The sequence below is a fragment of the Poecilia formosa genome, unplaced genomic scaffold (assembly GCF_000485575.1).
Source record: "Poecilia formosa unplaced genomic scaffold, Poecilia_formosa-5.1.2 Scaffold189, whole genome shotgun sequence".
Taxonomy (NCBI): domain Eukaryota; kingdom Metazoa; phylum Chordata; class Actinopteri; order Cyprinodontiformes; family Poeciliidae; genus Poecilia; species Poecilia formosa.
In genome coordinates this window covers 461813-486242 of record NW_006800128.1, presented here as the reverse complement: position 1 = coordinate 486242, position 24430 = coordinate 461813, and the positions used below count along the sequence as shown (strand labels likewise).

The 24430-nt window shown below is 38.6% G+C and overlaps 1 protein-coding gene across 1 annotated transcript in view; it reads right to left on the bottom strand.

Moving 5' to 3' along the window:
* The window catches only part of LOC103147774 (A-kinase anchor protein 6), a 169460-nt gene that overhangs the window by 131310 nt on the left and 13720 nt on the right, over positions 1-24430 (bottom strand). Inside the window, exons 3-13 of the mRNA XM_016678750.1 lie at positions 18062-18171; positions 17811-17952; positions 17053-17640; positions 14438-14746; positions 13451-13594; positions 13225-13365; positions 12869-13138; positions 6007-6315; positions 5020-5163; positions 4794-4934; positions 4456-4707 (exon numbers count right to left, since the gene is read on the bottom strand). Of these exons, the coding sequence (XP_016534236.1) occupies positions 4456-4707; positions 4794-4934; positions 5020-5163; positions 6007-6315; positions 12869-13138; positions 13225-13365; positions 13451-13594; positions 14438-14746; positions 17053-17640; positions 17811-17952; positions 18062-18171 (2550 nt within the window). The remainder of the gene's footprint in view (positions 1-4455; positions 4708-4793; positions 4935-5019; positions 5164-6006; positions 6316-12868; positions 13139-13224; positions 13366-13450; positions 13595-14437; positions 14747-17052; positions 17641-17810; positions 17953-18061; positions 18172-24430) is intronic.

Here is a 24430-nt window from a genome sequence, read left to right as displayed (position 1 = left end):
GGATGGATGTTTCCCTCTGTAGGGATTATTCAGGGATGTTTACTTTACCCTAGCCTCTATTTCCAAAGCTTTTTTGGATATGGTGTTAATGTTGGCTCTACAATTCCTTTTCACTTGATCTGCTATGCAGTGATAAACTAGGCTTAACGTTGAGCCTGTTTGGAAAGTTTTCTTTGTTTCAGTCCGCTCTACAGTAGTTTAATGTCCAGTTTAGTGGATCGTTTTAGTTGCTCAACCTGATGCTATAGCGGATCTCTTAGTTTCATCCAAAAGATATGCATGTACTGATTACTTTATTATGTCTTTACTTCCTGAATTAGTTAGCTCAGCCACTGCTATGATTACATGCTGCTAAATAAGCAGCTAATCAGCTAATTACTCAGAGCACAGAGTGAGAAGTGTGTGTGCGTGTGTAAGAGAGCAAGGTCTCCTATATGTGTGCAGTTTCCCCACACACTCTAAAAAGTGTATTTGGGGTGCAGTTCATGTTATGGATTTTTTACATTAATCTCAGTTAATTTTGTTCGGTTTTGTGATGAAACCACAATTTGTGTTGAATTAGCTTAACTTAAACATTTTTAACTTAAAGGGACTTTTGGCTTTGACTTAATTGAAACAATTAAGCTTCACCAGGGACAGATCCTGCACTAACTGTGGAACTGTTGCGGCGCAGGCGTAGAGCACAACCCACATAAGGAGACCTTAGTCATCAACACGGCTGTCGCAGGTTCGATTCCTGCCTGATGACCTTAGTTGTGCGTCTTTCCTGTCTAACTACTCTAAAATAAAGGCCACTAGAGCCAATAAAACCTTTTAAAAATCCTTTATTAGTCTGCTTCTTTATTTTAAGTAAACTAAATTATTTGAGTAAGACTGATTAAATGTGTCAAGTTAAACCAACCTAATAAATTAAGTTGGATAAACTCATTGAATTACTTGTTACCAATTGAAGCAATTCAATTAAGTTGGTTCAACTATTTTCTTTTTTCAGTGCATCTAAAGCTTGAGAAGCACTCTCCGCTCTGCTGCTGTGTCAGCAGATGCAATGTGACCTGCACACACAAGCTGTACTGCTTCCGCTGCTCTTACTCCCTGCTGAGTTTCTGAGTTTGTCAACTTGTCTTCATCACACTTTCAAGCTTTGTAAGACTGTTCATGACTTTTTCAACATCTTCACATCAGTTTATGGATTTTAACCTTGCTTTTACGTTTAGCATTGTATCTATCCCCTCTATTTGAAATTTATGTAACTTTTTCACTTTTTAATCATCGGGGACCACTATTTTTTGTCAATCTCTGATAGTAGTGAAACAATATTTTGCTTTCAATACCATTACTCTACCTTTTGTCACTTCAAGTTGATATTATTCCAGTAAAAACAATTTGAAAAAAACAATTGCATCTCCCCCACTGGTCTGGCTTAAATGACTCAAAATTTCTGGCCCCCATTCTCTCCATATCTCATTTAAACAGTCGCTGTGTGCTTCTTGGACCATCCACACACAGTTATACGTTTGATTCTCTTCCTCACATCTCTGGTTCCATCCAAATTTAATGTAGAAACTCTGAAGTGGCTCATCACCAAAGATGGAAGGATTAGCACCAAAAGAAAATGCAGACACTTATCATACGTCAGACTCATCATTGTTAAATGCTTGCTTAAGTTTTCCGATAAATCTTTTTAACTTGTAAACATCTTGGTCACTATAACCCACTTTTTCTTTTATAATTCATCTGAGATGTCACATTCACAAGAAAAAGTTTCTTGTCAGGAAAAAAAATCCTCTGTTTCTACATTTTTTATGTTCTTTGTAGCTTTCAGAAAATGTTTAAAGTTTTGCACATGCTAACCTTTTCTCTACTGACTGAAGAAGAAATGTACAGGTTGAACTGACCAAACCATCTTCAGTCCAACCTTTTATCTTCACCTTCCTCCTCCTCATCCATATTGCTTTCTGATTCTAGACCCTTTTCTGAATATTCCATTTCTATATCTCTTTCTTCGTTTTTGGATGGAGAACCAATAATACACTCCGAATTTTTTCCTTTTTACAGAAACTTCAAAACCAAAGTGCACAAAATTACGTAAATAGCCTAATCAAGCCCATCCACTTACACATTAAACACTAAGTTAAGGCGTTCTTCTTTTTAAATTCAGAATCATATGGACCTTTCTTCAGTGTGAAACAATGTAACTCCAACCCAACGGCATTCTTCTGATGGGGAAAACAATTTTCCCACAACAGTTCTCTCATCAACAATTCATCCCTGATGAACGGAGGAATCCTTGCAATCATGATTCTGTTTTTTTTAGCAGGAATACTCAACAGGGAAACAGACAAAGACATCATTCACAGCAATGCCCTTTGTTTGCCTTCTCCACACTGTCAACAAAAATGACCACAGCGCTGTTCAACCAAGCAGCAGATTTAATGCTACAACCTACAACTTCTCCCACCGCCAAACTGCACTCTTCCACTGGGTATGATCTACCTCGTAACTTTGGTCAAATCCATTCCCAGCATTTTGCACCAAAAGGCAAAATTTTGGTTGTCACACACAGAAATGTAATCAATTAATGTAACTCCACAAAACACAATAATCTAAGGATAATATACAGAAAAAAACATTGGAGATAAAAAAAGATAGAAATTCTCAATCTTCCAGTCCACTCACCATATGCTCTTCCACTAACTCCCAGCATGCAGTGCGAAAGAAAGAAAGAGAAACAGAGAGAGAACAGAGAGAGAGAGAGAGAACTAAACCAAAATATGACACGACTCCACCCTGATTCACCCTAGCAGCAGCTAGAGCAGAGCAGGATCCTATCAGTCACAGGATTCCCATCAGTCACACATCCCAGATGATTCACACCTGACTCAAACTTACAACAAGCGACAATATGGAAGATGTTAAACAGAAGCCAAAAAGGGGAGAAGTAACACTATTTTCTTAAATGGTGGTCTAAAAACGAAAACAGTAAAATCTTAATTAAAATATGTGAGGTTTAATTCTGCCTTGTGCCTCTATTAACGCCAATCAGTCGGGATGGATCAGACACAAACTCAGTCAGGCTGGAATTTCAGGCCCGATCTAAACTAGCACAAATTTCACCTCCAGATGCAAACCAGCAGGAAGTTGTGCTGCTGTGTTCAGACCAGAGCAGGTGAGCTGTTCATAATTTAAGTGAAAGAATTTAATTTCACTGTTCATATGTTGTTTTTGTTGCAACAGTCAATGTTTTTTGACACTACAGAGAAAGCATTAGATGTGATCTAGATTCTCTGTTCAATGTGAATATTAATTAAATTGAACAGATTGTTGATTCTGTTGCATGACTTGATGTTTTTGTGCTTTTTATGATGTAAAGCACTTTGATGCTTTGTTGCTGAAATGTGCTATACTAATAAAATTTGATTAATTAAACTGCATAAAAATTAAACACAGCTGAATAGCCTACGCAGACAGCATTTAAAAATTGACAGGCAATAGAATATGATGGAATTTTTCTGGCGCCGTCAGTCAAAATGACAGACAACAAAAACGAACAGCATGACCTCCGCTTCAAGATAAATTTTAAATATTTTTTAATGATTTTTAATTTTTACAGTTTATGCTCTTACCTTTTTCACAGTTTTGAGAGCTACCCTCTTATTTCATTTCAGCTACAATCATCTTGGCTAAATGAAAAATAATACTAAAACTAAATTTCCCATGGGTGTGAATAATTTTCACCTAGATGAGTAAGATGTTTGACATTTATTAGATATCAAGTTAAATGTCTTAAATGAAGTTGGCTAAGCTTGAGTCAACTATGAATATCCCACAGTTTTCTAGTTTTATCAGTGAGCATCTCACCCAACTAACAAAAGAGGTTAGATTTGCTACATTCTATTAATGCCTGACAGACAGTAGAGTTGAGCAGACATTATCTTTGCTAACTAAACTGCTCTGGAGAGGTTAAAATTTAAATCTTACAGCAGTGAAAGGTGGGGAACATAAACATGAACACCCTCTCTTTGTAGTTGTATTTAAAAGTGAGGGTATGAGAAGTATGAATCCCCAGTTATTGGAATTTTACCACACTCCAAATGACAGATACCGTATGACTGATTAGTTCACTAGGAAGCCTCATCAGTAATCTGCCTGCCAATCAAATGTTACCTTTTAGAAGAAGCTTAATGAATTAACAGGTTCACAGGAAGATCTAATACCAGGTTTTCATTCCATCAGTCGAATGTTGAGGGAATTCAGGACAACTTGTCCTACTGCATTTGAACATGTGAAGTGTGAAAATATTTTGATGTGTTGTGTTCATATAGATCAGGGAAAACAGAAGCCAGTGCTGACTATCAAACCTGGTCATACAGTACAGACATGCCAAGATGGAAACAGAACCAGCAGAAAGATAGACCGATGCAAAATATAGGAGCAAACTGTGTGTAAAAAAATTACCTCCATCTTTACCCAGATGCCTTCGTTCTGATCCTGGATGTCCTCCAGCAGTTTTTTCATCAGAGAAGCACATCCATGCCCATCCGCCAGGGGCGCCGTCAGCTGGGGGGAGCCATCCACAGACCTCCTGCTCTGCTCCTCTCCTGACAGCAGGTCACTCAAGGGCCCTGATTCTATGCTGTCTTCCAATGATGGAGCAACATCACTGGAGGAGGAGCTGAAGCAGCTCACTGAGGTTTGTCTATGAGGATGCTGATGAAGAGTCCACAGGAACATGTCACTTCACCAGGAAATTATTTGCTTTTTGATACTTCTTCACACAAAATATGCTGTCATACCAGTGACAGCAGGGGAGATGGACCATAATCCCCGCTCCCCACTATGTTTCTCGTGTCGACTCCACTTTCCCCGGCGTCCCAGTCCATGTTAAGCTCCGACAGTTCCCAGTCATCCACATCCTGCAGACCTCTCTGGTTCTGCTGTGAACAGGTTCAAAAAACATCAGAAACCAATTTCAACACATTGTGTATAATTATGGTCAATGAGCCACAGTTCTGTACTGACCAGGGTCCTGGACTGTATCAGACTTTCTAGTTTCACAGCCAGCATCTCAGTTTCATGGAGCTGAGCAGGGAGAGCCAGGAACTCGTCTGACCCATACCAATGCTCTCTGGACTGGATCCTTTCTGATGGAACCTGGGATTCCTTCTGCACAAGAAAGGAGCATCAGCATTTCACTGTCCTTCTTCACATGTACAGTAATTCACTCTAAGGACCAGTCAACAAAGAAAAAGTACAGTAAGACTTTATTTGACGGGGTGTACATAAGACTTACATGACACTGACATAAAGATGAAGTTTTCATGAATGTTTATGACTGTTGTCATGAAGTGTCATTCGGTAAATAATGACACTTTTAATGCAAAGTTGACCATTTTAATGGACTTTCAATACAAGTTTTAATTCAACTTTGCTTTAAGTGTCATTATTCACTGAATGCAAAGTTGGAATAAAAGTGCATGCTTTTAATGCACTTTTATTGCAAATTTGCTTTAAAAAATTTCTTATGCACACCCCGTCAAATAAAGTGTTACCAAAAGGACTTATAATCAAGTACTTAGTAATGAACATGATAATCTCAATGTGTTTATTTCAACAACCTTTTTTCTTTATGCATTTTTCAGAAAATATTTACAGAACTATTCAGCACTTATTGTTTTGGTTTTGAACATGCAAGGAGAATATGCCATTTCAAGTCATTTAAGAAAAAAATGCTCATATGAAGAACAGATGATGCAAACAAAAACTAATCTGTTAAATTTATTAAGAAGTATTAGTATGAGTGTTTGTCAAACAATATTCTTGATTGAAAAGAGAAAAATCTACTTGAACATGAAATGGTGTCAAAAGGTGCATTAAAGAAACGTATAATTTTAAGGCTGCTTTGGAAAAAACTCCACAAGTAAAAACTATAAATAGTTTTATAAGCACCATAAAAGTAAAAACTGAATAGCATCTGCAAAATCCTGGCTCCTGCAAAGAAATAGTCACCTTGTGCCCCTGCCAGTTCACTGTCCACCCTGCATTCCTGCTTCCACCCCTCTGAGCATCAGATTCCTCTCCAGATGCCTCCAAGTCTGAGGACAGAAGCTGCTCTGAAATGGGGGAGGGCAGGGAGGAGTCCGAGTCACCCATACAGACTGCATATGTCCTTTTCTGCCTCCTTTCTGTTTGGGTGGATATTTCATCCAGAGACATCAGGCGGCAGACGGGCAGGCTGCCATTGGTGCCAGAACTTCCCTCAGGTTTTCTATGTGTTGAGCTCACATGGTGGTTTTTGAGGTTGTGCTCAATTGTTCTCTGTAATCAAAATTTTTAGTTAGATTTAGTTAGCATACTTTAAAAAAGTGGAAACAATAGTCAATCGTTTTCAAAAAGAAATTTTCCAAAGAGCAGCTGGGAAGAGAAACGTCTGTTAAGCCTTTTATCTAGAGATGTGCCGATCAGGTTTTTTCCTGCCGATTCCGATCACCGATGAGGGCCGATCACGGCCGATCACCGATACCGATCACATAATTATTATTTTTTTAATCATAAGCACTACCGGTTACATTATGTGGAAAAAGGAACCATGAATTCACCTTAATTTAGACAAACACTTGTTTTTAATAACTTTTTCCAAGAAAAAAACAAAACAGGCATTGTGCAAATTGTACTGCTATCGATAATACCATCTTAACAGACTGAAAACATATGAAGGCTCTGAAGAGGCTAAATAATGCAGAGAGTCAAAATAAAACCTCTCAACATTGCCAGAAAATTCAAGTATAAAACTTAACATTCAAAGGCTCCAGGTTCCATTACAAAACAATCCAGAGTTACTGAATGAAAACTTCCTGATAGCATGGCGGCTAGCTGATTACTGCTGGTTCTGATTGGCTGTTTCTGACTGAGCGGAGTAATTATGCAGANTATATATATATATAAGTTGGTTGTATATTTCATCTCTCTTTACAGACAATCTAATATGACATTGAACTCTGAGTCAGGGTGATTGGATGCTAAGCATAGTTGCCAAGTTTAGTGATTATAAGCAACTATGGGTGTTTTTTGTAAATTCACATTAATGTGGTCCTGTTTGCTGATGTAGGCTTGCTCTTGTGTCCTCCACTCATCCTCTGTGACCACAGGTAACACCAGCAAACAAACTGATGCGAGGGACCAATGAGGGATTACACCTTTGCTTATCATGCCTGTGCCTTATGGGGGAAAAATAAATAAATCACAGAATGAAATTATAAAGGAGTGTGACATGCAGTAGGGATGTGTCCAACAGTGGTGGGTCTGATCCAGGACGGTGAGGAGAACACCACAGAGAGGAGTCGAGACTATTAGAATGGTGCTGCAGCATCAACCTGCTTCTGAATGTGGGAAAAACCAAAGAACTGGTGATGGATTTCAGGAGGAAACAGCATGTGCACATCCTGCTCTACATCCACAACACTGCTGTGGACATCGACCCGCACATCAGGTTCATGACACTCTCACCTGAGAGCTCACCTCAGCCCATCAATCCTTATTACCTTCTAAGGAGGCACCATTGACAGTGTGCTTACCAGCAGCATGACAGCAGCACCTCAGACAGGAAGGCACTGAGCAGAGTGGTGGGGTCAGCTGAAAAAATGATTGGGATCACGCTGCCACCTATTGGGAACCTAGCAAAACAACGCTACCTGTGAGGGCAACAAGTATCAAAGATCTTAATATGATTTAATTTTTTTATTGTTTTGCATGTATTATTCCTGGTGTATTTCATGCACAAATTGCAAAAATTTTGACTAAATTTTTTTTTTTTTTTTTTGCACTTTTGGTGCAAAAAACTGGTTAAGTGCTGATAAAGCTAAAGCAATTATTTTTTCAAATGTGTCTCTTCTTTTGGATAATTTTTGTCACATAAGAGCTGACATGTGCTGCTGCCTTTCTTGGCCAGATCACCTTTGTGAAAGAAGACTTTATCTGAGTCGGTCTTCACCCATTCAGATCAAATAAAGATTTAAGAATAAAAAATAATTTAATAATACAGCTTCCACTGTTTTTGATTTGGCTCTTCATCTATTCTTTTCATATTATTTTATAGTTTATCCTGCTAGTTTCTGTTTGTAGCCTAATACACATAATAATTTCATTCTGCAGTGCATCTCTGATGTTATGTTGAATGACAAAGATGGTCTGAATCTGAATAGTATCAGGAGAATACAAACCCACTGAATCTTGATGCCCCTGAATGCACCCCAAGACAAGTCATAAAAAGATGTGCTGCTTAAAAAGGTTTAAAAAATATTTTTGAGCCGTTTTCCTCTGTGCGACAGACTGGCGACCTGTCCAGGGTGACCCCGCCTCTCATCCGAAACGTTTGCTGGAGATAGGCACCAGCACCCCTCCCCACCCCAATAGGGACAAGGGTGTTAGAAAATGGACGGATGGATGTTTCCCTCTGTAGGGATTATTCAGGGATGTTTACTTTACTCTAGCCTCTATTCCCAAAGCTTTTTTGGATATGGTGTTAATGTTGGCTCTACAATTCCTTTTCACTTGATCTGCCATGCAGTGATAAACTAAGCTTAACGTTGAGCCTGTTTGGAAAGTTTTCTTTGTTTCAGTCCGCTCTACAGTAGTTTAATGTCCAGTTTAGTGGATCGTTTTAGTTGCTCAACCTGATGCTATAGCGGATCTCTTAGTTTCATCCAAAAGATATGCATGTACTGATTACTTTATTATGTCTTTACTTCCTGAATTAGTTAGCTCAGCCACTGCTATGATTACATGCTGCTAAATAAGCAGCTAATCAGCTAATTACTCAGAGCACAGAGTGAGAAGTGTGTGTGCGTGTGTAAGAGAGCAAGGTCTCCTATATGTGTGCAGTTTCCCCACACACTCTAAAAAGTGTATTTGGGGTGCAGTTCATGTTATGGATTTTTTACATTAATCTCAGTTAATTTTGTTCGGTTTTGTGATGAAACCACAATTTGTGTTGAATTAGCTTAACTTAAACATTTTTAACTTAAAGGAACTTTTGGCTTTGACTTAATTGAAACAATTAAGCTTCACCAGGGACAGATCCTGCACTAACCGTGGTACTGTTGCGGCGCAGGGGTAGAGCACAACCCACATAAGGAGACCTTAGTCATCAACACGGCTGTCGCAGGTTCGATTCCTGCCTGATGACCTTAGTTGTGCGTCTTTCCTGTCTAACTACTCTAAAATAAAGGCCACTAGAGCCAATAAAACCTTTTAAAAATCCTTTATTAGTCTGCTTCTTTATTTTAAGTAAACTAAATTATTTGAGTAAGACTGATTAAATGTGTCAAGTTAAACCAACCTAATAAATTAAGTTGGATAAACTCATTGAATTACTTGTTACCAATTGAAGCAATTCAATTAAGTTGGTTCAACTATTTTCTTTTTTCAGTGCATCTAAAGCTTGAGAAGCACTCTCCGCTCTGCTGCTGTGTCAGCAGATGCAATGTGACCTGCACACACAAGCTGTACTGCTTCTGCTGCACTTACTCCCTGCTGAGTTTCTGAGTTTGTCAACTTGTCTTCATCACACTTTCAAGCTTTGTAAGACTGTTCATGACTTTTTCAACATCTTCACATCAGTTTATGGATTTTAACCTTGCTTTTACGTTTAGCATTGTATCTATCCCCTCTATTTGAAATTTATGTAACTTTTTCACTTTTTAATCATCGGGGACCACTATTTTTTGTCAATCTCTGATAGTAGTGAAACAATATTTTGCTTTCAATACCATTACTCTACCTTTTGTCACTTCAAGTTGATATTATTCCAGTAAAAACAATTTGAAAAAAACAATTGCATCTCCCCCACTGGTCTGGCTTAAATGACTCAAAATTTCTGGCCCCCATTCTCTCCATATCTCATTTAAACAGTCGCTGTGTGCTTCTTGGACCATCCACACACAGTTATACGTTTGATTCTCTTCCTCACATCTCTGGTTCCATCCAAATTTAATGTAGAAACTGAAGTGGCTCATCACCAAAGATGGAAGGATTAGCACCAAAAGAAAATGCAGACACTTATCATACGTCAGACTCATCATTGTTAAATGCTTGCTTAAGTTTTCCGATAAATCTTTTTAACTTGTAAACATCTTGGTCACTATAACCCACTTTTTCTTTTATAATTCATCTGAGATGTCACATTCACAAGAAAAAGTTTCTTGTCAGGAAAAAAAATCCTCTGTTTCTACATTTTTTATGTTCTTTGTAGCTTTCAGAAAATGTTTAAAGTTTTGCACATGCTAACCTTTTCTCTACTGACTGAAGAAGAAATGTACAGGTTGAACTGACCAAACCATCTTCAGTCCAACCTTTTATCTTCACCTTCCTCCTCCTCATCCATATTGCTTTCTGATTCTAGACCCTTTTCTGAATATTCCATTTCTATATCTCTTTCTTCGTTTTTGGATGGAGAACCAATAATACACTCCGAATTTTTTCCTTTTTACAGAAACTTCAAAACCAAAGTGCACAAAATTACGTAAATAGCCTAATCAAGCCCATCCACTTACACATTAAACACTAAGTTAAGGCGTTCTTCTTTTTAAATTCAGAATCATATGGACCTTTCTTCAGTGTGAAACAATGTAACTCCAACCCAACGGCATTCTTCTGATGGGGAAAACAATTTTCCCACAACAGTTCTCTCATCAACAATTCATCCCTGATGAACGGAGGAATCCTTGCAATCATGATTCTGTTTTTTTTAGCAGGAATACTCAACAGGGAAACAGACAAAGACATCATTCACAGCAATGCCCTTTGTTTGCCTTCTCCACACTGTCAACAAAAATGACCACAGCGCTGTTCAACCAAGCAGCAGATTTAATGCTACAACCTACAACTTCTCCCACCGCCAAACTGCACTCTTCCACTGGGTATGATCTACCTCGTAACTTTGGTCAAATCCATTCCCAGCATTTTGCACCAAAAGGCAAAATTTTGGTTGTCACACACAGAAATGTAATCAATTAATGTAACTCCACAAAACACAATAATCTAAGGATAATATACAGAAAAAAACATTGGAGATAAAAAAAGATAGAAATTCTCAATCTTCCAGTCCACTCACCATATGCTCTTCCACTAACTCCCAGCATGCAGTGCGAAAGAAAGAAAGAGAAACAGAGAGAGAACAGAGAGAGAGAGAGAGAACTAAACCAAAATATGACACGACTCCACCCTGATTCACCCTAGCAGCAGCTAGAGCAGAGCAGGATCCTATCAGTCACAGGATTCCCATCAGTCACACATCCCAGATGATTCACACCTGACTCAAACTTACAACAAGCGACAATATGGAAGATGTTAAACAGAAGCCAAAAAGGGGAGAAGTAACACTATTTTCTTAAATGGTGGTCTAAAAACGAAAACAGTAAAATCTTAATTAAAATATGTGAGGTTTAATTCTGCCTTGTGCCTCTATTAACGCCAATCAGTCGGGATGGATCAGACACAAACTCAGTCAGGCTGGAATTTCAGGCCCGATCTAAACTAGCACAAATTTCACCTCCAGATGCAAACCAGCAGGAAGTTGTGCTGCTGTGTTCAGACCAGAGCAGGTGAGCTGTTCATAATTTAAGTGAAAGAATTTAATTTCACTGTTCATATGTTGTTTTTGTTGCAACAGTCAATGTTTTTTGACACTACAGAGAAAGCATTAGATGTGATCTAGATTCTCTGTTCAATGTGAATATTAATTAAATTGAACAGATTGTTGATTCTGTTGCATGACTTGATGTTTTTGTGCTTTTTATGATGTAAAGCACTTTGATGCTTTGTTGCTGAAATGTGCTATACTAATAAAATTTGATTAATTAAACTGCATAAAAATTAAACACAGCTGAATAGCCTACGCAGACAGCATTTAAAAATTGACAGGCAATAGAATATGATGGAATTTTTCTGGCGCCGTCAGTCAAAATGACAGACAACAAAAACGAACAGCATGACCTCCGCTTCAAGATAAATTTTAAATATTTTTTAATGATTTTTAATTTTTACAGTTTATGCTCTTACCTTTTTCACAGTTTTGAGAGCTACCCTCTTATTTCATTTCAGCTACAATCATCTTGGCTAAATGAAAAATAATACTAAAACTAAATTTCCCATGGGTGTGAATAATTTTCACCTAGATGAGTAAGATGTTTGACATTTATTAGATATCAAGTTAAATGTCTTAAATGAAGTTGGCTAAGCTTGAGTCAACTATGAATATCCCACAGTTTTCTAGTTTTATCAGTGAGCATCTCACCCAACTAACAAAAGAGGTTAGATTTGCTACATTCTATTAATGCCTGACAGACAGTAGAGTTGAGCAGACATTATCTTTGCTAACTAAACTGCTCTGGAGAGGTTAAAATTTAAATCTTACAGCAGTGAAAGGTGGGGAACATAAACATGAACACCCTCTCTTTGTAGTTGTATTTAAAAGTGAGGGTATGAGAAGTATGAATCCCCAGTTATTGGAATTTTACCACACTCCAAATGACAGATACCGTATGACTGATTAGTTCACTAGGAAGCCTCATCAGTAATCTGCCTGCCAATCAAATGTTACCTTTTAGAAGAAGCTTAATGAATTAACAGGTTCACAGGAAGATCTAATACCAGGTTTTCATTCCATCAGTCGAATGTTGAGGGAATTCAGGACAACTTGTCCTACTGCATTTGAACATGTGAAGTGTGAAAATATTTTGATGTGTTGTGTTCATATAGATCAGGGAAAACAGAAGCCAGTGCTGACTATCAAACCTGGTCATACAGTACAGACATGCCAAGATGGAAACAGAACCAGCAGAAAGATAGACCGATGCAAAATATAGGAGCAAACTGTGTGTAAAAAAATTACCTCCATCTTTACCCAGATGCCTTCGTTCTGATCCTGGATGTCCTCCAGCAGTTTTTTCATCAGAGAAGCACATCCATGCCCATCCGCCAGGGGCGCCGTCAGCTGGGGGGAGCCATCCACAGACCTCCTGCTCTGCTCCTCTCCTGACAGCAGGTCACTCAAGGGCCCTGATTCTATGCTGTCTTCCAATGATGGAGCAACATCACTGGAGGAGGAGCTGAAGCAGCTCACTGAGGTTTGTCTATGAGGATGCTGATGAAGAGTCCACAGGAACATGTCACTTCACCAGGAAATTATTTGCTTTTTGATACTTCTTCACACAAAATATGCTGTCATACCAGTGACAGCAGGGGAGATGGACCATAATCCCCGCTCCCCACTATGTTTCTCGTGTCGACTCCACTTTCCCCGGCGTCCCAGTCCATGTTAAGCTCCGACAGTTCCCAGTCATCCACATCCTGCAGACCTCTCTGGTTCTGCTGTGAACAGGTTCAAAAAACATCAGAAACCAATTTCAACACATTGTGTATAATTATGGTCAATGAGCCACAGTTCTGTACTGACCAGGGTCCTGGACTGTATCAGACTTTCTAGTTTCACAGCCAGCATCTCAGTTTCATGGAGCTGAGCAGGGAGAGCCAGGAACTCGTCTGACCCATACCAATGCTCTCTGGACTGGATCCTTTCTGATGGAACCTGGGATTCCTTCTGCACAAGAAAGGAGCATCAGCATTTCACTGTCCTTCTTCACATGTACAGTAATTCACTCTAAGGACCAGTCAACAAAGAAAAAGTACAGTAAGACTTTATTTGACGGGGTGTACATAAGACTTACATGACACTGACATAAAGATGAAGTTTTCATGAATGTTTATGACTGTTGTCATGAAGTGTCATTCGGTAAATAATGACACTTTTAATGCAAAGTTGACCATTTTAATGGACTTTCAATACAAGTTTTAATTCAACTTTGCTTTAAGTGTCATTATTCACTGAATGCAAAGTTGGAATAAAAGTGCATGCTTTTAATGCACTTTTATTGCAAATTTGCTTTAAAAAATTTCTTATGCACACCCCGTCAAATAAAGTGTTACCAAAAGGACTTATAATCAAGTACTTAGTAATGAACATGATAATCTCAATGTGTTTATTTCAACAACCTTTTTTCTTTATGCATTTTTCAGAAAATATTTACAGAACTATTCAGCACTTATTGTTTTGGTTTTGAACATGCAAGGAGAATATGCCATTTCAAGTCATTTAAGAAAAAAATGCTCATATGAAGAACAGATGATGCAAACAAAAACTAATCTGTTAAATTTATTAAGAAGTATTAGTATGAGTGTTTGTCAAACAATATTCTTGATTGAAAAGAGAAAAATCTACTTGAACATGAAATGGTGTCAAAAGGTGCATTAAAGAAACGTATAATTTTAAGGCTGCTTTGGAAAAAACTCCACAAGTAAAAACTATAAATAGTTTTATAAGCACCATAAAAGTAAAAACTGAATAGCATCTGCAAAATCCTGGCTCCTGCAAAGAAATAGTCACCTTGTGCCCCTGCCAGTTCACTGTCCACCCTGCATTCCTGCTTCCACCCCTCTGAGCATCAGATTCCTCTCCAGATGCCTCCAAGTCTGAGGACAGAAGCTGCTCTGAAATGGGGGAGGGCAGGGAGGAGTCCGAGTCACCCATACAGACTGCATATGTCCTTTTCTGCCTCCTTTCTGTTTGGGTGGATATTTCATCCAGAGACATCAGGCGGCAGACGGGCAGGCTGCCATTGGTGCCAGAACTTCCCTCAGGTTTTCTATGTGTTGAGCTCACATGGTGGTTTTTGAGGTTGTGCTCAATTGTTCTCTGTAATCAAAATTTTTAGTTAGATTTAGTTAGCATACTTTAAAAAAGTGGAAACAATAGTCAATCGTTTTCAAAAAGAAATTTTCCAAAGAGCAGCTGGGAAGAGAAACGTCTGTTAAGCCTTTTATCTAGAGATGTGCCGATCAGGTTTTTTCCTGCCGATTCCGATCACCNGATCATACACTTTCACGGAAATCGGCCGATTATGATCGGTGGCCGATCGATCGGCACACCTCTACTTTTATCATCTAGAAGAAACCACCTGCAATGGATTTGATTTATTGCAGGTGGTTTCTATTTTCAAATTGAAAATAAAATATGTTACCCATCAAAGTTAGAAAGTTGACCAAAATTTAATAGTAGAAAAATAAAAAGTTTATATTTTCTGTGCTTGGGGAATATGTGTGTTTGTTCTCTATTTTGATATGTCCAAAGAACTATAATCTGTCCACCATGACAGAAAACCTGGGTTTGATAATAAAAATAATAGAATTATGTCAGAACAAAACTTTCCAGCTATTAGGACAAAAAAGTGTAAAACTGATTTATGGAAGGAAATAATTTAAATCCATGTGTTGATTAGTACATCTCATGGGTGTTTGATTATAAATGCAATATTCAACCAAGCCCTGTTGTGGACCAAAACATCATCGGAAGAAAACATTTTAACTGATTTGAATCGCATTCAGTAAAATAAATATCTGAGCCATTACAATACATTGGGTTGGTTATGTGGTCAAGTGTCAGTCACAGATAGATTATGCATGGAAAGCACATCTATCCTTTCCATATTTCCATTCCAAACTTTTCACAATCACGAGTAAAACCAAAGAGCTGCCAAAAGACGTCAGGGACAAGATAGTAGGTCTGGACACAGTTGGAATGGGCTGCTACAGTTAGCAACAAGCTTGGTGAGAGTGATTGAGATCATCATCATACAGTCTAAATATAAACCAGTCAGTGACCGATCAGGAGCTCCATGCAAGATGGATCCAATGGGGTAAAAATGATGATCAAAAGAAGAGAAGCATGTGGATAATCTAAAAGCAGCTGAGATCACATTCAACAATAACACCACTGCTAGCAGACATCACTTAGAAGCTGCAGAGTGCGTCTGCACAGTCCTGTGTTAAGTTTGCAAGTCAAAAGCTAGAAAAAAATTCAGAGACAACTTGGGAGCTATCAGCTTGTGACAGGATGAGACCATAGTCAATCTTCTGGGTGTTACCCCAACTTGACGTGTTTGGAGATAGAAACGATAAGGTATTCTATGTGCCACTATCCTAAAATAAAATACTGGCATCATAAACCTGCAAAAATGAATCCCATTTGAGTTGTCTCTTACTGAGAAATCACAAGTAGGGATATTCCATTCAGCTGTGGTGATGTTGGAGCACATGAGACTCTTATCCACCACACCAAACAATCACAACCTCAACCAACAAAGACTGACCTAGAGCCATGGGTTGGTTAGCATAATGAATCAAATTCAAATTCATTTATGGCGCAGTGTATCTGTTAAAGGAGCATCAGATACAGGTGGCAGTTGTTACCTCCACATTAAAAGTACAAATGGACATTAAAATTATAGAGTCTTGCCCAACCCCCCATCAATTGAAAGTAGGTTTGGTAAAGAGATTTTTTAGTACAATAATGTGTTTTCCCATTTAGCAAAGAGCATTCAAACATTTATTTTTTACAAAAGGAACATTACATCACTGACTATAGGCAGTTAAGATTTCAATCTATTTTAAAAGTGTTAGTGATGAGGCTGCATCCTACAAATTGAATAAAAATGTTGGAACCTGTAACTGATTGAGGCTGATTGTTGTTTCAATTTGTGAATTTGTGAAGCCTCAAGAAATTCAGTTTGTCATAAAACCAAAGAATCTTCAGCATATTTCCTATGATTTTTCTCCGTTCATGACTACTTATTTTTTTCCCCTTCAACATTGAACCATGTATTTCTTTTCCTCTGAACAATTTATTAATTGTTAATACAAATTTTGTACCAGATCTATAATTATTTTTTATTGTTCAAAAGTAAAACAACTGATTTAGCACCAAAAAACACCAGTAGTGTTTTTTGTCAGAGATTATGGAAGTTGGTACAGTAGCCTCCCTCCCCCACCCCACACACACACAACGACCCAACAATTCACAACCTTGCAGCTTGTGAATTGTTAAATAAATCTGATTTACTTTGATTTTGTGTTTAATCCTAGCTTAAAAGTCACATTTCCATGTTAAACAAAATGCTAATAAAATAAGAACAAAATCACAAAGGCATAGAAATTAGCTCGAACCTGGAGACTCTCGCTGGATTGTGGAAGGTTTCTCAGATCAGCCGAGTCCAGTTCTAGCCAGAACTTGGATCTGTCTGGAGGATCCACAAGACAGGGGCTGCTCTGACTCAGCTCAGCCTTATGCTGCAGCTCAGACTGCTGCCTGGCCTTCCTAAAACTGCCTCTTGATTTGGTTCCTTTGTTTGAGAATAAGGCTGCTCTCTTGGGAAGGGACGGCTGAGTGGGGGAAGATTCAGTGCTGTGACTTACAGCCTGCAGTGGGCGTTTGGAGCTTTCACTGTATTTGGACATGTCACTTTGATTTGTGGGTGATTGAGGTGTAGAATGGCTGTGGTTGTCTATGTCACTGGGCAGAGAGGGCTGAGGTAAACTCTTGTGCAGTTCAAGATTTGAGTTTGTGGTGTGAATGATATCCTGGGAGCTGTCCTCCACTGTGGACTCTGTCCCCTGGTCCTCAGGATGGTCACTGGGACTGTAGTCGCTCAGCTCAAAGGCAGTGATGCCACAGTCCAGGGAGAAGTAGTCCTGGCTGCAGCGGATCGTCAGCTGACCACAGTCGTCCACCTCTGTGAGAGCATCCAGACGGGTCTGAATACAAATAATTCAATATTCAAGTTCCAGACTGTCAGTAACCAAGCCAAGTGAAAGAAACTACCACAATGTTTTTAGACATATCTGATAATGGTTCAAGGAATCCTTCCTTCAACTACATTTCAATTCCAAGTGTAGATGGAAATTTAACTTAATCTGAAACCAACCTGGTGCTGGTCCTGGCTGAATGCCTGCAGGATGTCAGTCTGCCGGGTATAATTTCCGTTAGGGTCCTGTAAACCCTGCAGCAGACGCTCTTTCAGAACCAGAACTGAGACTCTCAGCTGGTGCCACAGCAGCTGCACTGTCCTGGAAAAACACAAATACAAGAACAGTGCTTTCGATTAAGCCTATTTAAATATTAATATACACCGCAGAATTTATACCTTGCTACAATCATTTCCTTGTAAAAACTCACCTAATGTCTACAATGATGTTTACAGAGTAGGACAGCAGCTTCAGGGAGAACTCCGTCTCCAGTAAAGCATGAATCTGCTCCACATGGTCAGAAATGTCCTCACAGATGTCCTAAAGTCATAAACATACATTCAAAAGTGAGCAGAATGTCACAAAGCAAATATACACTCATCAGCCTTTACACATGCCACCAACTGTGTGTGTGCTAGTGTGTAATGAGAAAAACATCTGCAGAGCAATGCCACTGAAAAAGCAGAAGAGGCGGGAGGGACGTTTGACACCACACATCCACTTTTAACAATGAGTCAGTTTCATGTGGGACTGGTTCCACATGAAGTGCCGACATCAAGAACATTCCAGTTTTTCTGTCGCTTTGGAACATTTTTCAAATCAGAAATAAGCAAGGTGCAACTGCTTTTGTACATCATCCAAGTGATGATGTACAATTCCCTTCAGTTTCCTACATTATGAATTGCTTATGTCATGTTGATCAAAATATACCATATGGGTCTCCACCCACACATGCAAAATAATTATCAAAATATGTCAGGCATATTTCTATACAATTCAAAATGGAAGAAGAGTCAGAAGAGGTTGAGGACACAATGCCAGTGTCCATCATACCAACATGATCAGGTAATGGTTTGTAACCCACAGCAGGATTCTGATGGAGTTCCTCTCACCCTGCTCCTCATTCTTTAACCCTGCTGAAGACTTTTTCTCAACATGGAGATGGACAGTATATGACCACATACACAGATGACTGCTGGGGAGGGTGTGTGTGTGATGACATCACAGTGCCTGCCTAAAGAGGCTGGATAAGACAAAAAGTTTCTTTCCACACTGAATTGAGGGAGAAGGTATTCATCGAGGTATGGATGAGAACTTGTGACCCAACAGTCAGGAAGGTCAGGAGGTGTAGGAAGAGGAAGTGCTGCAGAGACAATGACTGGTTTTTAGCCTGCCAGTTGCAGAAGTTAAAAATGTAATCAAGACCCAGACATCATTTCTTATTAGAAGACTAATGTGTGGCACTTACTCAATCAATAACAGAGTCACCACAGGACTTAGTATTTTCTGTAAGCTCAAATATATTTGATATCACCACCCCCACTTATGATTTATGAATATAGAAAGGAAATTCAGAAGATCTTTGACTTTGTCGCTTATGATGGAAACTTGTAATGGGTCATCATACTTAATAGCACTTTTCTGGACCTTCATAGAAGCTTTACAATGAAATCAGTCATTCCCATTCACACACACATTTACACACTGATCAAGCTACTGGATACTAGCCACAGCTGCCCTGGGGCAATCTGCCATGCACTGGTCCCATCAGCCCTCTGACCACAAGGTGGGTGAAGTGTCTTGCCCAAGGACAGAAGGAATAATTAAGTACATTTTCAAACTCCTACCGCCGTCGTCACCATTGCTCCACTAGCTGTATCTCAGAATGCAATGTTAATCCCTGAACATTGTATTCTAAGATTAAATACTATAAGCATGCATTGTGCGAGTTCCAAGTAAAGCTGTGTGAATTTGTCATTTGGTTTTGTCTTCAAATTATCCCTAACCATGGAATTGTCCACATTTCTTTTCTAATCAATATTTTATAAATTCTACTTTGAATGTGTGCTCCTCTTCTGAAGCCCCTTCTTAGTGATGATCTTCCAAAATTTCTTCCCTCAACTTCTTTTTCTAGCAACTGTTCAACAATTCTAATGACGTTATTTTGCATTAGTGGAAACTTCTGGAGATTTGGGAAAGTGCACAACACACAGCAACGGTAACCAGAAATGCATAGTTGAATTATCATACCAGCAGATTGTCTTTGTGGCCACAGTTTAAAACAAGTGTTACTTGGATTTTGATGTGGTGCAGAATAAGCTGCTTCAAAAGCACATGACCATAGAGCCTAAATATTAGTCCAAGATTTTCCTGTTATGTAACAGCCCAACTCAGAATGGCAGAGAAAAGGAGAGGAGGAGTCTATTCACACATTAAGCATTAGCTTTAGTTGTTATTTTTTCTTGATATTTAACAGCAAAAACCAATCTGCTCCTGAACCAGTTAGGGAACCAGAATGAATTACCATGGAAACAGACCAAGGTAAAAAGTAAGCTGTGTTTGTGATACTGAAAGTCCTGACCTGCAGCTCAACTGAGCTCAGTAAACCACTAATCCTGCTTAGAGTGCAGCTCCCACATCTCATAAGTTTTTAATGTGTGTAAAAACTTAATGTTTTTACACACATTAAGTGGTAATCAGACTCACTGGTGGCTTGTATTTTTATATGTTTTTGTTTTTTTCCATCTGTGCTGCAGATCCTGGGGAAACCTCTGCCTTGTGAATGGCTCCCAATCATGGCAACCTCCACCAGGACAAAGATCCTCTCAACCTCCAGACTGCATCCATGGATCACATCAGCCATAGCTAGATTCAACATACTCTCACCAATCCCTCTCCTCCTGCTGCCTCTCTTATTACTTCTATGTTTACCATATAAACATATTGAAATGCTCTTCTTTGCAATAATTACTACAGTATCTGAAAACATAACAGGATGGAAGTAAGAAACATTCCTATTTGTCTATTTGTAAAAAATAAATAAATAAATAAATAATAATAATAATAATTTGTTCCACTCAAACTTTGCTGTGTCCAGTTCTAAAACTGGCCCATTTTTCTATTGTGCCACCTTTGAGAAAGCAGGTGACCTGGCACTGAACCTCTGGTTGATCCTCTGCTTCCATCTTTGGCTGCTGTTGCATGTTGCTCCATGGTGACCTCCCTGAACAAGATAACACCTCTTGTTCTGCCGCTTCCTGAATTATAACAGGCACCTAGCCAGTCAGAATGTAGGTCAGATACTCTGCCAGCCCGTCTCATGCTACATTGGCTAACACTCTGACCTACTGAGAACTGTCTGGTGCACATTACTGTACACTATGCACTACAGAAGGGAAGCCATGTATTTAAGAGCTGGTGTGCTGCAGTTTTTAGATGTCTCTGCTTCAACACACTTAAGGCAAAAAATGAGGGCATTAGCAGGAATCTGGAGAACCGGACTGCATACTGAGGATTCGGCTATTTGATTCAGATGTGTTGAACCAGGAACATCAGCCCTCAAGGCCTAGACTTAATGTAGGGGTAAATGAGATAGTTACATGGACTGTTCCTGGTTCTTGTATTACTTCAGTACTGAGATTTAGAACTGAATTCACTTTAAATTTACATTCAATAGTATGTTTCTCTTTAATCAGATTTCAGACACTGGCTGACACCGATATGTTTGACAGATTTAGCTTTGGTGAGGAAAGTTGAGCAGTGTGTGGTCCAGCCTTTGGACATTCATTCCCTTTACCAGCATTTACAGAGGTCAGAGAGCAAATGAGTTATAATTAATGCTGTATTTGAAGGTCCTGCCACATTTCAGCTATAAACGTTTCCACTTTCAACTCATCATTAATTTATTTATGGGCAGAAACCTGCTGCAAATGTGGTTTAATTTATAATTTAGCAAAATGTCATGATGTTTTTCTAAGCTCTAAGTAAATTAAATTTAAAACTGATACAAAAGGATCTAAAAAAGGAGGGAGAAAAAAAGTAAAGACTGGTCATCAATAAAAGTTCTGTCTCCCCTCCTCCTTTGACCTTCTTACAATCAATATTACTTATTGACCAAGTGGAGCTGAAGAAATACTGAACTGCAAATGGGCTATATTTAAATTCATGCGTGTCCCTCACTCACATGTGCATGCTTACACTCTTGAACTTCACATGTACGAATTTTGCCGTTCGATTTGGCTTGAGGAGGGCAAGTGATTGTCAGCTCATGGGAAAAGCTCCATAGAAAAGGAATAGAAAGCGAGCAATGGTGCCTCCCATGTGCCAAGCGCATGAGCTTGGCACAAAAGGCAAAAGCTTCTCATTGTGCAAGTTGAGAAATGCTGTTGGGTGCAGATACTAGCTAAATGATGACTAGTTAATCCATGCCTACATATCACTTTAAGCTTGTTCTCAAGAATAATACATATGATCAGAGGTGGGTAGCAACTGGTTAAATTTACTCAGTTACATTTGCATGAGTAATATATACTCTTAAGAGTACTTTTAACTTTTACCTGAGAACATTAGTATGAGCTTGACCTATAGAATCAAGAGATCACATCAATAGAACCTGTCTAGTAACATGAAGTATGTTAAAATCATGACTTTACCTAAAGAAATTTAAGAATAGGCTAGAAACCAGGTCAGACATTTATCAAAGGGTTACAAAGCCATTTCTAAGGCTTGGGGCTCCAATGAACTGCAGTGAGAGCTGCTATCTACAGAGGAAACACGGAACAGAGCTGAACCTTCCCAGGAGGTTATTGTGGTTTCACTCCTTAAACAAAACAACCCACTCACCTAGATACCCTCGCTGTCCCTTTTCCCCCCACCTGATTGTGTATTGGATGGTCTGATGCATAGAATGGAGTAAAAAAAAAAAAAAGAAAAAAGAACTGGAAAATATGTAAGGGAAGAATTAAGTCTAAGTTTTAGTCCAGTGTTACATTTTACCCCAGGACAGCTAGTAATTGTTTGCTTACAATGAAACACTGTTTCTTGAGCTTGTAGAGATTTCATAATTAAAACAAATAAAATGCGATTCTCACAGTAAATAGAAATTATAGGTATAAAGCACAATAAGGAGGATTTAAGCGGTAGCAAGGAAAAGAGAGCATGTCCAGGCCATGATACATGCATACCATTAATACAAAACCTCAGTAAGGTTGCATGGAATATTCCCTCATGCACCATTAGAACATATCAGACACTCAAATTTATCAGAGACTCTGGTTGGCAGAGTACACACACACTCAGTTTCGACATCAAAGCTCTATCATGTCAGTCTAAAACTGGTGAAAATGTCAGTGGGGTCTTTCAGATGTTTGAATAATTTAATCATCAATAAAGTCTATCGTCCAATCTGAGGTCATTTAATACTTAGAAGATCTTTGTGTAAATACATTTATATCATCATTTAAAGCATGCACATACAGAGCTACAGGGCAAATCAACATGTTGATCTAATCTTGCTGTGTATTTCAAGTCTTTGGGGTAAATTGGTGTTGCAGCACTTTGTTCTGGTCCTAATTGTCTCTTAAACTTTATCGTAAAGCTTACATTTTCTAAAATGGTTTCAGCTTCTCTGTTTCACCTACTACATTACTATTATTGTTTGTTCATCTCTTCTTCCCCCAAAAAATACTGAGCACTAGAACTGATCAAGTGATGCCATCAACTCTGCAAACTTTTTTCTAGGTCAATAGAAAATTACCACTTTAATTGGTAACTGAAAGCAGGTTCATGAAAACCAATAACCAAATAAAGTGAGAACCATGTTAAAAAAAAAGAAAATTAACATCACTTTTTGTTGACTGAATTGAGAACAAAATCCTGTAAATAAGTTGGCTTAGAAAAACAAAAAGGCAATCCGAGATTCTGCTCCTCTGTTTGTCCTTTCTCTGGATTGTACTTTTATGTTCAGACAGACATTACAAAGTAGTGGAGATCAAAAATGATTTTGGTAAGTATGCAGTTGTTTCTTCTGTTCTTATCATGAGTACAAGATGAATTTCTGTCTTTTCGTCAACATTTTACAGTGCTGCAGTTTTGCATGCCTCCCATCTCAGAACTGCTATGTGTGGATCATCATGGTACATTAAAAAGAGAGAGCCAACACGATCAAACACAAAGTCGCAATACACACTTAATGGAGTGATAAGAAAAACACACACACATTTTTTACTCTCCAGTCACGTACATTCAAGATATGAACTGTCAATCAAAAACTCATACATCCAGCAGCATTCCTAATTGCCCAAAATCAATCTAAAACAAGTAGACTTTTCCTTCAAGTCCAATCGTTGCTCAGCTTCATCACTACGAACATCAAGGGCTTCTTACTGGCCATGTTCAAACTGCTCATGACAGCTTGGCCTCATCCATACCCATTCGATCTAATAACCTTCAACTCCTCCACTACAGCCCATCAACGCAATGTATTTCACCTTTGAGATCAAAAACCATGTGTTCCCTCCTTCCCTGGAGTATTCAAATTAAACAGCTTCAAAGACAACCAAGACCCGCTGTTGTGATACAAAGACTCATTACAGTTATTTCTTCAAAGGGACAGCTTGAGTGATAACACTGAAAACTCTAAAATGTATTATAAGGTTGTATCCACAGCAACCCTACAATTCATTTAAATGAATCTAATTTCATTGAAATAAGTAAGATGAAGTACCAGATGAGGACTATATCTCATTTATTCAAGTTCTAAACCTGAATCCTTACACACAAATGGGTAACACTTTATTTG